We start from the raw sequence: 19116 nt of genomic DNA on the forward strand, positions 1-19116 counted from the left end.
CCAATACCTAAACTTAACAACCTTGCTAAGTATTAATAAGCATCAGTTAGGAGTTTATTGAGGTAAAAGTCATAGTTATAGTGAGTAAAATAGTGAGAATTGATTGGACCCTAATCTAAAGTGTGACCCATTTTTCCAATATGATACCTTTTGTACAGTGTTTACATGCCTTCTGCCCTTGATAGTTTACCCTTTTTTACCAATTAAAAGGCCTTTTGGTATAATTGTAAAAATGTCCCCTTCAAGTCGTGGAACACATGTTTTTTCGCTGTGAAATCTTTAATGATTTTTATAAACTGGACTGAAGCTTAGGTTTACTTCATCATCTATACATAATTTTTTAGAGAAATCAATCCTGAGTATCAAATGTGATATTAAAAACTAGATGAACACAAGAAAAACTGCATATCTATGATCATAAATGTAAGCATTTAAATTCTTTCTCAGACATATTATTGGAAGATTATTTATGTATTTATATGCATTTAAGTCTGTTGTAATCTTAAGTAGCCTGTTATGCTGTTATAAAATCTCATTGATTTACACAACCAGCTATCAGAATTTCATCTTACTTTTTGGCCATATAAATAACCTTGAGTTCCATATTCTCACCACATCATAATTTATGGACCATAAAAGCCTGATGTATCAAATCTTTTATGAAACATGTAACACATAAGCAAACTTATTTTTAAGGTTCAACTGTCCCATTAAAAAAATATGTAATTTTTTTATGACTTATTTCTTATGTCAGACTTAACAGGGTTAACTAAGAACCAAATTCAGTGTTTTATCACTGAAGAGTATTTGTTCATTTTGTAAAATTCACATTCCCAATGAATCTTATGTGACAATGTCATGTTCAAAACAGAACGGACACTCTACAAGTGAGATTTATGGCATATTGTGTGAAGTATAAAACACTTATACTTAACACACAATATCATTCCATCTTTGTTTATAGCTAATGAAAGACAGTTTATTGCAACTGTTTTATGATATAAGAAAACCGACTGACGCACATAAAGTTTGTTTTAGAGTTGTATTTATTCAGTCAGCTCAGGTAAAAACATACACATTCAAAGACTGAGACTCGTTGGTACTCTTTGGTCCAGATCCTTCAACTCCAGAATCCTGAATCACATCAATCATGTTACACGAATAAAAGTAAAAATCTTTGGAAATAAAAATTTGGTTTTCATTAGTTAACCAATGATGATATCGGTGCTTTCCTTGAAGACATGTCTGATATTACTGCTTAAAATGACTAGATAATCGGTAGTGTACTCATAAACTATACATTTTTAAGATGTTGTGGTTTAAATTCATCATGTCACCTTGTTTGAACGAAGATAATCTAAAATGGCATTTTGGTAGATAGCGTGTAAACAGTAAATAGAGTTTTTAGCTTCTACTGTAAGATAAAATAAGGCACTGATGCCATCTAGTGAACTTTTTGGCATCTAGTGAACTTTTTGGTTTTGTGTATCTCAGATGCAGTGTCCACTGCAGTGCAACAGTCAGTCACATTAAAACAGTTACCTCCACCTCAGCCCATCCTATTCCTCACATTTCCTCAACATCAGTTGGTAATCTATATCAGGCACAGGTAAAATAATCAAGTAGTGTCTGTTCAATCCCTCACTCTCTCTTCCAGCGCCTTCAGCTCTCCTTCCACTTGTGCCGGTAGATCAGCGCCAACCTGCTGGGTGAAGTAGGTCCGAAGCTCCTGAGTTTCCTTCTGCCAGAAGGGCTTGGGCAGGTCAAAGAGGGCACCCATATCAATATTCCCACCCAGGCCTTCTGTGTTTATGGCACCGTTTTGTGGAATCCATCCCACAATGCTCTTGGTGGCAGCCTCGTCTTCACTGGTACGGCTGCAACGTTTGAAGATCCACTCGAGGACACGGGCGTTCTCTCCAAACCCTGGCCACAGGAAAGAGCCGGTCTTCTGATCTTTCCGGAACCAGTTGACGTGGAAGATCTTAGGGAGCTGGGTCGGGCCCTTGCGCGTCTCCATACTCAACCAGTGGGTCAGATAGTCACCGAAGTTGTAGCCGAAGAAAGGACGCATTGCGAAGGGGTCATGCATGATTACTTTACCTGAGGAAAATTAGCCATATATATTGTCATGTATGAAAAATAGCAGTATTAGGTTTTTGTTCAGTTTGTCACAAAGTGCTTAGACTGTAGTGTACACGTTTGTGTTACCAACTATTTATCATATGAAAGTTTATGAAAAATGAAATGTAGAAATGTACCTTTATGTTCAGCAGCAGCTGTGGATTCAGATCTCATGGCTGCACCCACAAACACACCATGACGCCAGTTAAAGGACTCGTACACCAAAGGCACACCTGGGAAAATAGACAGGTACATTTTGAGATATAATGTACATCAAATATACATAGTTGTATGTAGTATAACAATATCTTGGTATAAAAGTTTTGATTCAGTGATACCCACCTTCTGGTCTTCTGCCACCAAATACAATAGCATCAATAGGGACGCCCTCATCACTCTCCCAGCGTGGGTCTATGATAGGGCACTGGCCAGCAGGGGCACAAAACCTGGAGTTTGGGTGAGCACACAGTGTAGAATCACCTGAGAAACAGAAAAAGAGCTATACAAATTAAAAGTTGCATTTATATAATAATCATATATACGTTGTTTTTTTTTGTTTTTTTTTAATTAGGCAAGGCAAGTTTATTTATATAGCACATTTCATACACTATGGCAATTCATAGTGTTTTACATAGAAAGGAATAAAAATAATCACAAAATAAAAGCAAGGATAATTAAAACAGTTATTCAAAATGCTTTACATAGAAAGGAATTAAAATATCACACTATGGCAATTCAAAGTTCTTTGCATAGAAAATAAGCACAAAATAAAATCAAGGGAAATTAAAACAGTTATAAAAGGAATTAAGAGAGATAAATGATATAGTTATAAAATTAATTAGAGTAAAATTAATTAAAGTAGTAAAAAGATGATAGATAGAATAAACTTCTTATCTGGCAAAACACCAGTGTATCTTATTTTGCATATAGTTTTACTCTTACACTGTGTCTGTGGTGTTTATTCAGCGCGCCTAAGAATTACATTGGACATCTCCAATGGCCCCGATATTTCCCTAAAATCGGACAGGAGGAGCTCTAGGACTGACCTCGGGTTCACTGCCCCATCACTCCGCAGCCCCAAAAAAACCCCATTTGTTCGGAAGCTCTAGGAATGGAGTCGATCCAGTCCGCACCCCACAGAACCTCAAGTTTAACTGACACATCAAACTCACTACTTCACCACAGACCCAGGTCATCAGCATTGTTTCATCATTCAATTTCTCCAATTAAGTGCTTTGTGTTTCTCTCTTACCCAATTCTCAGTGCCATTTGACGTTTGATGTATGTAGTCGGAAACCAGATTGAAAATTGTCAAAGTATCCATTTGAGATTAAGAATTTGTTCAGCTGATTGAAGACAACTTTTTTCAATGATCTTGCCTATGAAAGGAAGATTTGAGATTGGTCTGTAATTGCTCAATATGTTGCTATAGAGAAGTGAGGAATTTACCACTTCTAGGAGATCTGCTTCTAAGCAGTTTAACACACTTTTGAAAAAGGAAGTGGGGATTGTTTCAAGGGCACATAGGGCACAATTAATAATTTTATTTATAAATTAGATTTATATATTAATTAATGTTTCCCTTAACTGTCAGTGGGATGATTGGCGCTTTTTTTTTTTATTGCCTTTTTTCCCTATCACATATTTTATTAATCATCAATCAGGTATCATTCGAAAGCTTACACCCTCATCCTATGAAAACCATTTTGAAATCAGACATTGCATTCTTTTTGGAAACAGTACTTACATTTATTTTAGCGGGCTCCTCCCCCCTAGTGGGCGATGTCATGTTTCATATTACAAATTTTACTGCACTATTTTATAATCAAACCTTTTTCTAATCTTGACAAAACTCATATCGCTTGAAAGGTCTAAGACTCAACGTTCCTTATTTGGTGATTGTTTTGTGATAGAAGTGATCACAGACATTTATTAATTTGTGACAGGAGAACGAATAAATAAATTAAATGTAGGTGACACACGGTGGTTATTTTTGGTACAGAGTCTAAACAAAATCTCATGGTAACTTCAATTTTTATGATATCAACTTCAAATTTGGAACAAAACTTGGTTAGATACGTGGCTTTGATTTCATAGCATAAATTGTTTTGTAATATATATATTTTGTATGAAATACAAAAATGTTAGTACAGTACATTTGTTTTCTATAACCTTTTTACTTTTTTCATTTTTTGAAATGCTATATAATCTGATGAGTCTTCTTTAAAAAGAGACCAACCTTAGGTCTATTCCAAAGCATTCATGAAATACAACAATTTAAGTTTGGAGAGCACATTTTCAAAAAGGGGGGTGACAGTTAAGGGGTTAGGGATTTTTAAATATTTTGTCAAAATGACTTTACTAATCAATGATCTTACCATATTTCCAAGATTTTCCATGCCAGTCTGTGAGTTTGATTCCAGGTGCAGGCGGATCCAGACCCTCCCACCAAACCCCCCCATCGCTGGTCTCTCCTACGTTAGTGAACACTGTGTTACTGGAGATGGTTGACATGGCATGAGGGTTGGTCTTTAGGGATGTCCCGGGGGCAACTCCAAAGAAACCATTCTCTGGATTAATAGCTCTGAGTTTACCTGGTGAAGAGAGTCAAAATGCACCACCGTTTGTATTGAAAACATCTGTTTATAATCATAAACAACAGTATTCTCCTCAACAGATTCCTCACGTCATACATTAATACACTACAGCAAACCTGTTCCTGAGCAACTGTTATTTATAAAGTGTTAGCTGTGCCATGCAATTATTTCTATTTTAATTAGTTCACTCTTTGCTGCCCAATAAACATGCTAAAATAAGAGTTATGGTATCATTTACTGGCTGTCCATAAACCCACACTTGTGTCAATAGTTGCATATGCTGTCTAGGACGAGTCATATTTCTCACCCTGACTGTCAAATTTCATCCAGGCGATGTCATCGCCCACACACTCCACCTTCCAGCCTGGCAGTGATGGTTTCATCATGGCCAAGTTAGTTTTCCCACAAGCGCTCGGGAACGCAGCTGCAATGTACCGTTTTACACCCTGGGGATTTGTGATACCCAGAATCTGGAGGGAAGAGAAACAGGGACGAGTATCAACATCATGTTTTATAAATGAATACTCCAGCTAAGAGAGTAGTACAACAGTAAGATGTATTGTTGTAAACTCGCAAGCGAGAGCAAGGATTTTGTCTGATGTCCCATACCAGCATGTGTTCAGCCAACCAGCCTTCATCTTTGGCGATGCGTGACGCGATACGAAGAGCAAAGCACTTTTTTCCAAGGAGCGAGTTTCCACCGTAACCGCTGCCGAAGGATAAGATCTGCCTGGTGTCTGGGAGATGTGAGATCAACACCTTCTCTGGGTTACAAGGCCAGCTGTTTACTAAAGGAGCTGTGCGGGAAGAACAGAGAAAGAGATATAGATACGAAAAATATATACATTACCATTCAAAAGTTTGGGGGAAGTCAGCTTTTTTTTACCCCCTGGTTTCACAGACAAGGCTTAAGCTAGTCCCAGACTAAAATGCACATTTGAGCTGTTTTAACTGAAAGCAACTTGCACTGACATACCTTAAAATATGTCTTTGTATTGTCTCAAGATTCTAAAGAACAATTATAAAAGCTACTTAATTGAACTAAGGCCTAATCCTGGCTTAATCTAAACCCTGTCTGTGAAACCAGGCCTAATACTTTTATTTCAAATGGACACATTAAATTGATAATAATGCTGGTTTTGTTCAGAAAATGCAACAAAAAAGACAAAATGGGTCATTTGAAAAGAAAGGGGAACTTTAGAGTTTCATTTGATGGATTGAATCATATTTACATATTAAATTAAAGCAGTTAAGGTACCTTTGAGTGGTAAAGGTCGGCCCACAGAGTGCTGGCAGCGCACAAACTCCGCCCCCTCTGCTAGTTTCTCCAGCACAGGCGTCCCCATGCGTGTCATGATGCCCATGCTAGCCACCACATATGGAGAATCTGTCACCTGAACACCAAACTTAGCAAGAGAAGAGTTCACAGGGCCCATACTGAAGGGGATCACATACATAGTGCGTCCTACAGAGGGATAGAAAGTAAGAAATATTCAGACTTTTACAGTTTCCTCCCAGCCTATCCTACATGATCATGTGTATTATTTGGAATTTAAAGGAACATTCCAGGTTAAATACGAATGAAGCTCTACTGATGGGAATCTGTGTATGAAATTTTAATTGTATGATTTTAAACTGCAAACATGCCTCCTTTCTATACTTGTCAAGATTATTATATATAATATTTATTTTTGCTTGACGCAATTTACACTGCACTATTGCTGTCCATGAAAAGCAGGTGCCGCAGCAAAAACACAATTTGATTTAAGAGAGCTCTGGTTTGTGTACATTTACCATTGATCATGGCAGCAGTAATTCATCATATGATGATCAAGTAATGGAGAAGAGCATTATAACCGGGCATATATCCAGGCACACAATATAGACGAGTGCACTTTTAGTATTTTAAAGAGCTGATTCAGATGCCTGGATCATAATGGTGTCATTATTATTGCATGTTTTCATTGATTTTTGTCTTTGTCATATTCAATAACTTATCAATACATTTTATAATATTATTTATTAATAATGATATATTCAAAGTCAATAAAATAACTCTGTTATTTTTTTAAGACGTATTTTCCACAACTTTAATTTTTTTCTGGTGGCTGGATGAACTATTTGACAGGTTTCAGCAATGGATCAGTGATTTGAGTAACACACACCTGCCATGCAGCCAGGAAAGCGGTCCTCTCTGGCCTTCTGGAAGTCTCCCTCACTCATCCAGCTGCCCAGTTGGGACTTTGCACCTCCGGTGGGGATGGGGATAGTGTCCCTTTGGACCTTCGTGACGATCACTGTCTTACTCTCCACGCGAGCCACATCTTTAGGGTCAGTACGTGCCAGCCAGCTGCACACAGAAATGATTATGAATTAGTGGAAATTTAAATCAGGGTTATGTCAGACCATGTTTTTCTTAAAGTGCCCCTATTATGCTATTATAAAGGTTCTTCGTTTTGTTTTGGAGGTCTCCAAAAATAGGTTTACATGCATTCAAGGTAAAAAAAAAAAACACTTTTTAATGTTCTCATAATATACATTGCATCATTACCTCTTTTCTCACAGTGCCTGAAATAGTTAAAGAAAGGATCAGGTCTCTCTAAACCTCTCCATTCTGAGAGCCTACTCTCCTCTGATTGGTCCGACAGCCCAGTCTGTTGTGATTGGTCTACTGCTTACAGCGCGTGTCAGAAACAAAACGGCATTTTCTCTGATTGGATATCTATCCGATCGCGAAAAGACCAGGTGTAAATGCCGATTTAAATCCGATCACTCAAACCACATCAGGAGGTGGTCTGAGACGAAACTGGACCAGTGTAATTGCATCTGGTTATTGAAACCACATGTGTAATATCTGAAAAAGCATAATAGGTGCACTTTAAAATACTTCCAATATAATCAGCAAAAAACAACTTACCAGTTTTCATATTTGCTGAGTTTCTTTACAATGCCCTCTTTCTCCAGGTTGGCCAGGATGTCTGCTGTCTCATCTGGTGTGCCTGTGACCACGTGCACTTTAGCAGGTTTACACTCAGCCACTGCTCCAGACACAAACTCAGCCACAGACGAGGGCAGAGAGGGGATGGAGGCGAGAGACCGCACTCCCACTGAAGCTGTACTGATGGCATTTCGCCTACATGGACACATGCAAACATTAGTACATCAAATTAAAGATTAATGGCATAAGCATGGATCAACCTACAAAACACTTCATTCTTGGTTAGTTTTACACATTTAACAAGCACACACACACACACTATACACAACAGAAAATTATTATGACCAGTTAAGAGTGTTGATATACAATCCAACAATGACTTATCACCGTTTGAATCACACCGCTTGTCTGTGTTTGCATGTACCAGAAGGATTGTCAGTTTGTGCATTAGTGGTGGGAATTATTGAGCAATTTCTGTAAGTTATATCAATATGCCAGTGGGTGGCGACAAGTGACGGTCTTTCGTGAGTCATTTGAATCATTCACTCAACTGTTTTGTTCAAAACATTGATGACAGTCTGTATCTGAAATTGTCCATTCACTATTCCCAACATTACTGCACTATATATTTTACAATATATCAAATGTAATAACACTGCATAATCTTCGCTGTATCAATGAAATATAGATTCATACTTAAAGTTAAAAAGTTATTCAGTCAAGAGCAGTGATTGATTTATTTCTTTGTCTTTGGTTAACTGATTAACATAACAAACACAGACAGCAGCAGGAATATTAGACTGCTGTCACTTTGAGACGAATGCACAGATCCATTATACTGATACTGTACAATACATTGTCTTTCTCGACTGTTTACATTCATTTAAGACATAACCAACTATGTTTACTAGAATAATCACCAAGATGGGCATTTTTATATCATTTTGTGTGAATTCTCCGTTCAAACACAAGAAGAGCCTTTTTAATAATAACGAATGCAGTAAACTTGAAAACTATTTGTGTGACAAACCTGTGTGTTTATGATTACTATGCAATTTGAAGCAGCATAATAGACTGTTTGTACAGCAAAAATAACTGGAAGACTTGCATTTTCAAGTCAAAAAGGTGAGTGCTCTTATGCTAAACATAAGGTGGCTAATTTAAAAAAGCCTTCACTCCAGATTCAGGTGGAACATTTCTAAACCCAACTCAATAATATAAAGTCTAAGTTAAAGGTACTCTAAGCCAGGGGTTCCCAAACTTTTTCATTCTAGGACCCACCTAGACAAGTATAATCAATCTCAAGACCCACTTGCACTGGTGCTACCAACTTTCTCAGTTGGTCGCACCAGCATGATTTGGTCGCAATTTTTTTTTTTTTTTTTTTTTTTTGCTACATGCCATGGGATTAATCAATGCATACCCTAGTTTTGCACTGATGTAAAAAGACTGACAGTGACGAGACCTCATGTTAGCAAAATATTTTAAACTTTTAACTCTTAAAAAAACTTTAAAAAACATGTATGTTCTTTAATGTTTGATTATAATTTTACCGTCTTCACAAAGGGATGGGAAATGATAAGATTTTATCAATAATAATAATGCCACTGACGATTCTGATTATCGATCCGATTCTTTAACGATTCTCTTATCGATTCTTGATAGCACTGTGTTGAAAAATGTAGTCATATGCTTTTCAAAAAAAAAACAAGCGGTTTTATTTATTTTAAAGCTTAAGCTTGAGTAAGCAAACTGTACTTTTATGTAATTTATGTAATAAATAGAACCTTATTGTAAAGTGTTACTGATTCAGACGTCTCCTGAGTTCACTGTTGGAAAGATCAGTTGTTTTACAGTTTTTCTCGATTGTTTACACACATTTTCTGGTACTTGAGACACAATGACCACAACATGTAACTCATTCACCAACCCCCTGAACCAATTCTGCTAAACTACAAGCACAATTCCTGCTTTACACTCAAATTGCAGTTCTAAAACACACCTTTTTCAAAACACACCTTTTTCAAAACACTACACACAATTATCTGCTTTTGGCACAATTTTCATGCAGAAAATCTCGTTTTCACAAGGAACACACTGCCATTCAAATATGCACACTGACTCATCACATGGGCAAACACCCGTCACACAGTTTTACAATTAGCAATCAGAGCTTTAGCATAAAAGGGCAACAGGTGAGCTCTTCGATGGAGCAATGGATGCCAACATTGGATTTATTTATTTTTTTACTGTAACTGTATACAGTAAATTCTTCTGTTGTTTTGTATGTAGACCACTGTATGTCCAACTTTGTGTTGGTTAGGATGTACATTGTTTTTGTGGGAAATATAAAATATATTTGTTACCGTGCATTTGTGTGTTCTGAGTATAAAAACAATATTCTCAAATATTTTACAACACACTTATGTATGTACTGTCTGTAGTAAGTGTAACACTGAACAAGTCATTATGATGAATGGAGAAGAAGTGTTTTGCATTCATCATAGTGTTTTACATTGAGCACATCAGTGTTCAACTGGTTCTTATAAATGTCTATTCATATGATGGTTTGTGTGTGTCATTTGAAAACAAAATACCATTTTGAGAAGAAATAACATTGTTTTGAATGTAAAGTTTCATTTTGCAGGAGAATTGAGGGGTTTTGCCCATTGTGTGTGTTTTTTGGGATTTGTGTGTAGAGTTCTGAGAATATGAGGCATGCTTTCAGAAAATGTGTGTAAACAATCGAGAAAAACTGTAACCATTCATTAAAATGAATCGTTCAAAGGAGTCATTAGTTCGCGAATTGGACGTGTGCGCGTTGTGTGATTATCCCAGCAGTTAGGACATGGACATCCAAGATTTGTGTCAACACAGAAAACATTTCATCACTGGATAGTTTTTTTTTTTCGTTTAATTAAAGTGTTGTTTTATGTCAGCTGAATGTCTGGGACGCTTTTCAGAGAAGATAAGGCAACAACTAGCACAATTCACACCCAGCAGTAATTCAGGAAAAAAATCTCCGAATGCTCCACATGAAACTTTGATCTTCCGATCTTTTACCACCGTGTCAATTTATTTTGATTAATATGTGCGAGGGAGAGAGAGCAAGACAGCGCTTAGTTTGGAGACGGTGAAGTCTTGTTTACACTTTCGCCTGGCTCTGAAGAGAGAGAGAGAGAGAGAGAGAGAGAGAGAGAGAGCGCGCGACAGAGTCTCTCTCTCTGCTCGTTCTTTCAGTTAAACATGCACTGTGACTCTGTCACAACCGCAGCAGTTCATCTACATTACTCACCGATCAAATAAGACTTTGGCAGGACAAAAATTCACTTTGGCGGGCGCTAAAACTCACTTAAGAGTCGTTTGGTCATTAATCGGACTGGTTTTGTTTCACTCATCGTAACGTAAATTTAGCTGCAGCTAAGTTCCTTTGTGCGACCCACCTTTTCTCACTGTGTGACCCACAAGTGGGTCGCGACCCACAGTTTGAAAACCACTGCTCTAAGCGATGTTGGGTGACGTCACTTATTGTTGACGTTCGAAGTATTGTCAAACAAAACGGAGGCTAGCTTGACCCTCCCTCCTCCTCATCTCGTCCCCTCCCCCTCCCTTCCATGCTTCCTGAAACTTTCATGAACTTTTTCAAATGTAAATTCAGGACTTCGCACGTTCCTTTTCCCTCTTCTTTGCTATTTGTTCATCGGAACGTCGTCTCTTTAGTCGTGTGTCAGCCATATCAAAGTTGAAGAGAATATAATTCTAACGTTAGTCGTCGTCTAGGACATCTCTCCTCTAGCTAACTTCCCTCTTCATGCTTCTCTCTCCTCCACTCCCCACCCCCCCTTCATGTGCATGCGCACTAACCCCCCAACCCAAATCATTCTTGTCGGTTATTGGCTGCAACACTGTTTGTTATGTTTCGTGGTCCAGGCTGGGCCAGTTTGTTTTTCTTGCTGTTTGTGGAGCCTGTGGTGTCTACAGAGACCGCGTTTTTTTACAGTGTGTTCAGGGGACAGGCAGCTAGCGGATAGTGAGGAGATGTTTGCTGTATGTGACAAAAAATGTTTTGGCCTAAAAAACGCGTGACATCGCTTAGATCACCTTTAAAGACTGTAGATAATGTATAAAAAATATGAATATGTGATCCATGACATTTTTTAATTAATGACTGAACAACATTCATTTGAACTGACAGTATGTCAGCAATATGAATATTGCATCATAACTGCTGGATGTACTTTAACACAGATCTTTGACCGAAACTGAAAGATAAGTGATTTAGAAGCTGCAAGACTAATTAGTGGTGTCCTTTGGAATGTGCACAACTAGTCAAAAGTTTGCAAGGCTCAACCATTTATTTATTTATTATTACTATTTTTGCTGACCCAGTCCAGTTCAGATTTTAATTAGTCCCTTTGGGGAAAAATATGTTTTATCAGTGTCTAAAATAAATGTAAAAAAAAAATAATTTACAGCAAATAATTTACTATACTTTTAATTTACATTATTAAGTTAATGTCTTTGGTTCCCAAGAAACACACAAACTGATAAAAAGCATACCTTGAATGTCAATGCATCTACCAAATGCATAAATGTAAATTGGATAAAATGAAAAGAAACAGACAAGAGGCAGAAAATGGGGCAGAAGAGGATCATATTCTCTTTCAGTCTTTCAATTGCGTGTTTATATTTCACAATTCAGACTTTATAACTTGCAATTCAGATTTTTTTGGACCCACTTTATATGAAGTGTCTTTAACTACTATGTACTACTAACATTTAAACTAACCATTTGATACAATGCCATACATACCTTGCATAGTACTTAAGGCTATATTTAAACAATGCCTGCATGTAATTACAGTTACAGTTTTGACCCTCTTGTTTCCTCACTTTCATCAAACCACTCAGCTTTACACCATTAATTATCATAGGCAGTTACACACACCCCCATGTGAACCGGACCAATCAGACGGCCTCCTTGGCATTCACTCCCCTCCCCTCCCCTCAGAGTCTGGTTAAACAGGGTAAGGCACTATACAAGCACACCATGTTCATTCATGGACACATAACACACGTACTAATGTCAGACATGTGAGCAATAGTAAAATGGGCCAAAATGGTGCTTTCTTTCTAAACCACATGCATGCATCACGGCTATACCTCAAAGGCGTTTCAATGCAAAATAACCTGTTAAACAAGTTAGGAGGAGGATTTTTCACTCAAAACACACACATACGTCATTAACAATCAGTTCCTGTATCATGCATCTGCAGGGTAAAGTTTGGCTATATAGACTTTCACACTGAGCATATTTACTTGAAGTCCTGTGCTGATGTAATCACTCATTCTGTTGAGAGATTGGCAGAGTAGATACAGATGCAATAAAATGAGATATAGAAAACTTTTGTTTAACATCATTTGGGCTTTAAAAGAGATTTGATTGATCTCTAAATATTCCATATTACAAAGGTACATATGACTCACAAATTCTTGCTGTGACTTTGAACAAAGGTGATGGTATACTTGCTCATTCATAACCTGTTTTTCAGACTGTATACACACTGAGTCTCTAAACTCAAAAGAAAAAAGCCAGTTATACGTGACGAGGTTGTTTCAGCATTCCTGTACGTGACACACTCAATAACTCTAGTTTGAGATGTGCATAGTACACTATTACATAGTGAGATGTAATATGTGTCAAATGTCAGTATTTGGCAATAACAGACTCCATGATTTTGTATTATTATAATTTACTCTGTATTTCTACATATCTCTATCAAAGATTATTCTGCATTATAACAGGCTGTTGCAGTTTAGTAGACTCAAATAAAACAGGGGAGTTGACACTGCAATTGTACAGGGTGTTAACAAACGTTCAGGTTCAGTTCAGGTTTAAGTATCTACCCTCAAAAGAAACTATAAAACAACGATGTTTACCCAGGAAAGAGAAGGGTGTGATACAGTATACTGAATATTTTAAGACTGCAGAAAATCATTAAAGTATACCCATACCTTTAATTTTTTTTGTAGCTTTCTGATCAACTACTGGCCTATATAAACAAGGTAATAGGCAACATTACCCCTATATACTGTAATATTATTATATATAATTATATATTATTATAACAATATTATTACCTTGTTTTAAAGAGATTATTAATGACTAAAAGAGACTCACCTCCTCAGTACTCCAAGGAACAGGCAGGACATATTTCGTGTCAGTGAAATTGGTGGAGTAAACAATAAAATACAAATAAAACGATATGAGAGGGGTGGCTTGTTCCTCTTCAGTCCTGTGCACCTCTCATATCAGACTGGAGATAGTGATAATCCAGCTCTTGAGGTAGAGGAGAGTAAAGTAAGACCCTTGCACTGTAACACGTGTAACTTATCATCAGCTGATCCCACCCTCAGCTCAGATCCTGAACTAATAATGACGCTCTTCTCCCTACGAACCAGCCTGGGATGTTTCAGTAATAAATAAAGCTTTGTGCTGACAAACTTCCTAGTCGATTAAAATATTTTATAAGTTTAATTTGTTACTATAAAAAGCGTGCGCTTCCAATAAAACACGGCAAAGTGGAAAAACTAGCTGTTGCATTTCAGTCAAAAAGCTCTAGATTGATGCTTCTGAGTCATTGAAGAGGTTTAAGTCATTCAAATACAGTGAATCCCGAGGCTGACGCAAGCGCACACTGGTTCCTGTATCGACTCCGCGAAGACCTCCGCCCGGCGTCCCTGCTCAATCACGGCTGCAAAACACGGCTGAGCAAAGTTGTGTAGAAGTGAATCTTATTTTTAAAGCTTCTTTATCGAGTTCTGAAGTCACGTGAGCGTCGTCGGTATTTGCTTCGTGTCACGTCAGCAGATGTTGATAATAGTTGAGTGTTGTTCACGTTCAGTGAACATTGTAAGGCGGAAGCTTATTGGCTCCTTGTGACGTCGCTTCATTCATCATCACATCTGTGTTTATGTGGGGCTCGAGACGCATTTAAATGCATTAAAACTGTCTCACTGTGACATTTTTATATTTTCCTGATTTTGTAACCTGTAATTGAATTCTAAACTGTATTTACCACAGGCATCGTTTTAAACAAATGTTCTTAGCAATATAAAAAGAGACATTTAAATGCAAGATGTAAATGAAAATATGAGGGAAAGCGTTTGTTTTTAGTTAATAATACCTTAAAAAAAGCAACATTATATTTAAAGAAAACAAGGAAGCTATAAAATGTTTTTTTTTATATTTTGTTTAATATATTTTGATATTACTTATTTATCTTTTCTGTTTATCCTAATGTACCCCCTTTTTGTAAATCTTTAAATACAATAACTAATGTGATTCCAATAAAAACACACTTCAAAGATCATGTAGAGTAATTAGCTGGTAATTACTTGAAATAATATTATGGATATAAAAATGTCTAGACTACCTGTGTGTCTGATTCTTTTTGCATTCTGTTTACTACCTGTCAAATCGAGTAATCTAACATAAAAGTTTTTGTTATAAAATAATTGTGTTTATGTGTGTGTGTGTGTGTGTGTGTGTGTGTGTGTGTGTGTGTGTGTGTGTGTGTGTACACATACATACATTATTATATAAACAAAAACTTTTATGTTAGATGTGATTAATCGCGATTAATCAATTTGACAGCACTATTAACTCTTGGTTTTTATTCAAATGAGAAGATTTAAACTTTTAATTTGGTTATGGACTCATTATAGCTCACTTATAAATCATTTCAATGTTCAATATCATTTTATTTCAGTATTTCAATATAGAATATTAAATATTTCATTGTTCAATACTATTGTTGAAATGATAAAATAATAATATAATAAAACAACAATCAAATATTTTTTATAATTTTAATTGTGTGTATTTTTTTTTTTTTAAATGTCAGTACCACCACAGACTGCTGGCAGACAAAATACGTTTTCTGAGATGTGGTGGAAATGTTCATGACGTCTTGACTTTTTTTTTAGTGCACAAATCAGATGAACACTAATGAGAATGTAAAAAGGGACACAAGTTTGAAAACTTTACAGTTTACACACAAAAATGACCTTGAGACAAACTGTCTTTTGGTTTTATATTTCATTATGTATACAACAATAACATTTTGACATTTTCGACAAGTGTCCAAATAAGTTTTGAAGCCATGAAGAGTTGTCACTCAGTGCACACGCACGAAACACAGCTACTGTATTTACTGCATGACTAATTGTTTGCGAAGTCTTCAGTTCAATGACTTTGATCATTGAGACAGAGTGAGAACGTGAGAGGGGACAGGAACACTATGAACAGGCTAAAGATCACAGTGTTTGTGTGTGTGAAAGAGAGAGGTAGATTAGAGGATAGTGGATAAAGATAAGCTAAAAAGCCACTGTGGTTAGACTTTAATCTGGTGTGAAGTGTAACAGATCCACTGTAGCCCCACAGTTCTCATTAAACACATCCAGAGTGAAGATGAATTCATTAAAATCATTCTGTCATATGCATTCTGGCAACACATTTCTTGCAAAAGCGGCTCACATGTCCAGAGCTCTTGTACAGTTTGGGTTCAAATGCTGGTGAATCATTGTAACACACTTTTATTAGACTAAATGGGTACAATATGGCATTTAAAAAAACATTATGATAATGAATTTGTTAAATGGCTGTGCTTGTGATAGCAAGGACCATTCTTACACTCATTCACAAACCCACACACACACGCACACGTGCGCGCGCGCGCACACACACACACACACACACACACACACACACACACACTACATTTTATGAGAAAAGTGAACTTTGCCCTTTGGACTGTGCAAAAACAAAAACATGCATTGCATGGGTCATTTTAAGCAATAATGATCCTATGAACTACTATGCAACTTGCAAATTGTTTTAACCCCAAAAAAGTAACATTGAATATATATTACTCAATTCAGTTTGACTTGATTAAGATTAAGGAGATGTGTTCAGTCCTTTGATATGCAAACTGCCCATGTAAACAGTGGTTTTCTGTTTAATCAGTGGATGTCTGTGATGGAAGAGAGTACTTTTCAGTGGATGAGCGGAAAGTCAAGGAATAAACAGTGTTTTGATGATTAAATCTAGTGGCCTGCACATAACTGCAGTCTACTTTTGTTTGTTTTTATGAGAGTGCACTCTATCTCTTTCCTTACAGTGTTGTCTCTGCTTTTTGATATCAAAAGCAACTTTTAGGAATAAATTAGGGAGTCTCTTACATACAAGTTTCTTTGTTGGCCTGCACAAAACGTTACTTCGTGGATAAAGAGTATTAGCATTATTTCGCACTATAAAAACAATGGTTCTTTTGAAAACTGCTCACTGAAAGGTTCTTTGGGGAACTCCAAATGGTTCTTCTAACTATGGCATTACCGCGAAAACACCTTTTTGGAAACTGATTTTTAAAGAGTTTAAAAAAAGTCTTGCACAGACTGTTTTTCTTTGTCAGTTACAAATGATGTCTCCTATACCTTTGCACGACTTTTCCTGATCAGAAATTGATATACATGTTAAGCTTTTGCAGCATATGACAGTGTTCAATGTGAGTTGTGGCTTATGATCAGGAATAATAATGCTGTTGGGTTCCTATGGCTTTTTTTTTTTTTTTTTTTACTCATATAATGTAAATATAAAATATATTTTACAAGTTTTGTTTAAACTTTCATTTTTAAAATATATTACCAAAAGTAATTCATGGGCAATGAAATAAGCATAAAGTCATTGGTTCAATTCCCAAGGAACTCACAAATTTGGATGTACAGTATGTTGATGTAGTGTAAATAAGTTGAATAATATTTATAGATTTTCATTCAAACCCTATCAGCACAAATAACTGAAATATAGGCTATCCCAAATATTTTTTCATTACATTTGTTGTCATTTATTTTACATATATGTTTGTAAAATACATATACAGTAAAAAGAACATATTTTACACAGATTTTACAATATATTACATACATTACATAATTTTACATTATACTTTTTCTTATTTATTTTAAATATATTAGCAATATTTTGAATATTTTTTTCTATACTTTGAATACATAAAAAGGGTATACAATGTATTTTTTTTAAATATATTTTCAATTATATGTATATATTTTTATTTAACCCTTTTGCATTGTTTAAATTTACTACCTTTCGTTATGTTTCGTGGCTGAAAACAGCCACTACTTTAAACTGCTGTAAAAATGTATCAGATAAATATTTTTTTCAAATTTTTTTGCATAAATCTATTAATCAACCTCAGTCCTGCTCAAAAATATTAAATGTTTAAAAAAAATTCAGGATTTTAACTCTTTAATTGCCAAATTCGTAAATGATGTCACTGATTTGGGGAAAAAAAACACACAAAATTACTCATTTTCAATATAAAATGTGATTGTGGACTGGATTTTTTTTTACCTTTTATCACAGTCTTGGACATGTCAAAGATTAGAAACAACATTGGTTTTGATGCATTGTTAGTTTTTGTGCAGCATCAGATTTAAACTTTTTCTCCCTCATTTACTGTTCGTGGCTGTTTTTGCCCCATTGACTTCCATTATAACCACATTTTTTGATTGCAAAGTCATGACACCATATAATCATGCATTTTTGATTGTTGGTGGTTTTCCCTGTTGGGAAGAGGTAAAATTTGTAATTTTTACTGTTGATAACCAGGTGGCACCATTAACCCTTTAGATAGGCCTGTGCAAAAAAAAGCTTAGTTTCTGGCTTTTACATGGAGTTATATGGAGTATAATAGCATAATAAAGTGTGTGTGTGTGTGTGTGTGTGTGTGTGTGTGTGTGTGTGTGTGTGTGTGTGTGTGTGTGTGTGTGTGTGTGTGTGTGTGTGTGTGTGTGTGTGTGTGAACTCACCTTGATGCATCTGAGAAAATCAAAATATGCACCTCAGCTCTCAGAACTACATGGAGTAAACAAAAACAAAGTAAGTATATTTATGCATCTGCTCCCTTTTGATGGTGAGAAATGCAGACTAAACAAAAACAAAGCAAGTGGATTTAAACGCGTGCATGCAAGCCTGCTGGTCATTTGATGGTGAGACTCAGGAGAGTCAGATCCTGATTTGGATGTGGCACCTTCATCATCCTCTCTAGCTTCCACTGAAGGCGAGGAGGATTCGGAGGATCCTGGATCTGGGTGGATTGGGAGAAACGGCGAAGTGTGGTTTTCCACTAACGCGGAGACAACTCCCTTTCTTCAGCCTGCCAGAGGCGTGACTCCAGGGCCGACACGCTATGCCATCACAAGGCATAGTCATACATGTTTGTATGACTGTACAAACATGTATGTGTTGACGCAAGTCATGCTGACAATGAGGTCAATCATCTCCTCCGTAAAAAACAGATTGAACACGGAATCCATGTTCTGGACCCTTGCGAAGGCATAGCGCGTCGGCCCTGGAGTCACGCCTCTGGCAGGCTG

General features: G+C 36.5%; 1 protein-coding gene across 1 annotated transcript; it reads right to left on the minus strand.

The window, feature by feature from the left end:
- Positions 1 to 1028: 1028 nt before the first annotated feature.
- On the minus strand, positions 1029 to 14608 carry pck2 (phosphoenolpyruvate carboxykinase 2 (mitochondrial)). The gene is made up of 10 exons (XM_084102532.1): positions 13841 to 14608; positions 7639 to 7854; positions 6887 to 7071; positions 5980 to 6186; positions 5331 to 5518; positions 5029 to 5191; positions 4503 to 4718; positions 2467 to 2604; positions 2262 to 2357; positions 1029 to 2103 (listed from the first exon to the last, which is right to left on the minus strand). The coding sequence occupies exons 1-10, from the start codon at positions 13870 to 13872 to the stop codon at positions 1634 to 1636; spliced, it is 1911 nt and encodes a 636-aa protein (XP_083958658.1). The 5' UTR covers positions 13873 to 14608; the 3' UTR covers positions 1029 to 1633.
- Positions 14609 to 19116: the final 4508 nt, after the last annotated feature.

This window comes from Abramis brama, assembly GCF_963993115.1.
Source record: "Abramis brama genome assembly, chromosome: 24".
Lineage (NCBI taxonomy): Eukaryota > Metazoa > Chordata > Actinopteri > Cypriniformes > Leuciscidae > Abramis > Abramis brama.

Coding starts and splice junctions, on each gene's coding strand:
- pck2 (XM_084102532.1), bottom strand. CDS start 13,872: ATGTCCTGCCTGTTCCTTGGAGTACTGAGGAG. Junction 7,855..13,840: donor TTCCTTGGAGTACTGAGGAG/GTGAGTCTCTTT, acceptor GTGTCCATGTAG/GCGAAATGCCATCAGTACAG. Junction 2,358..2,466: donor TGGTGGCAGAAGACCAGAAG/GTGGGTATCACT, acceptor CTATTTTCCCAG/GTGTGCCTTTGGTGTACGAG.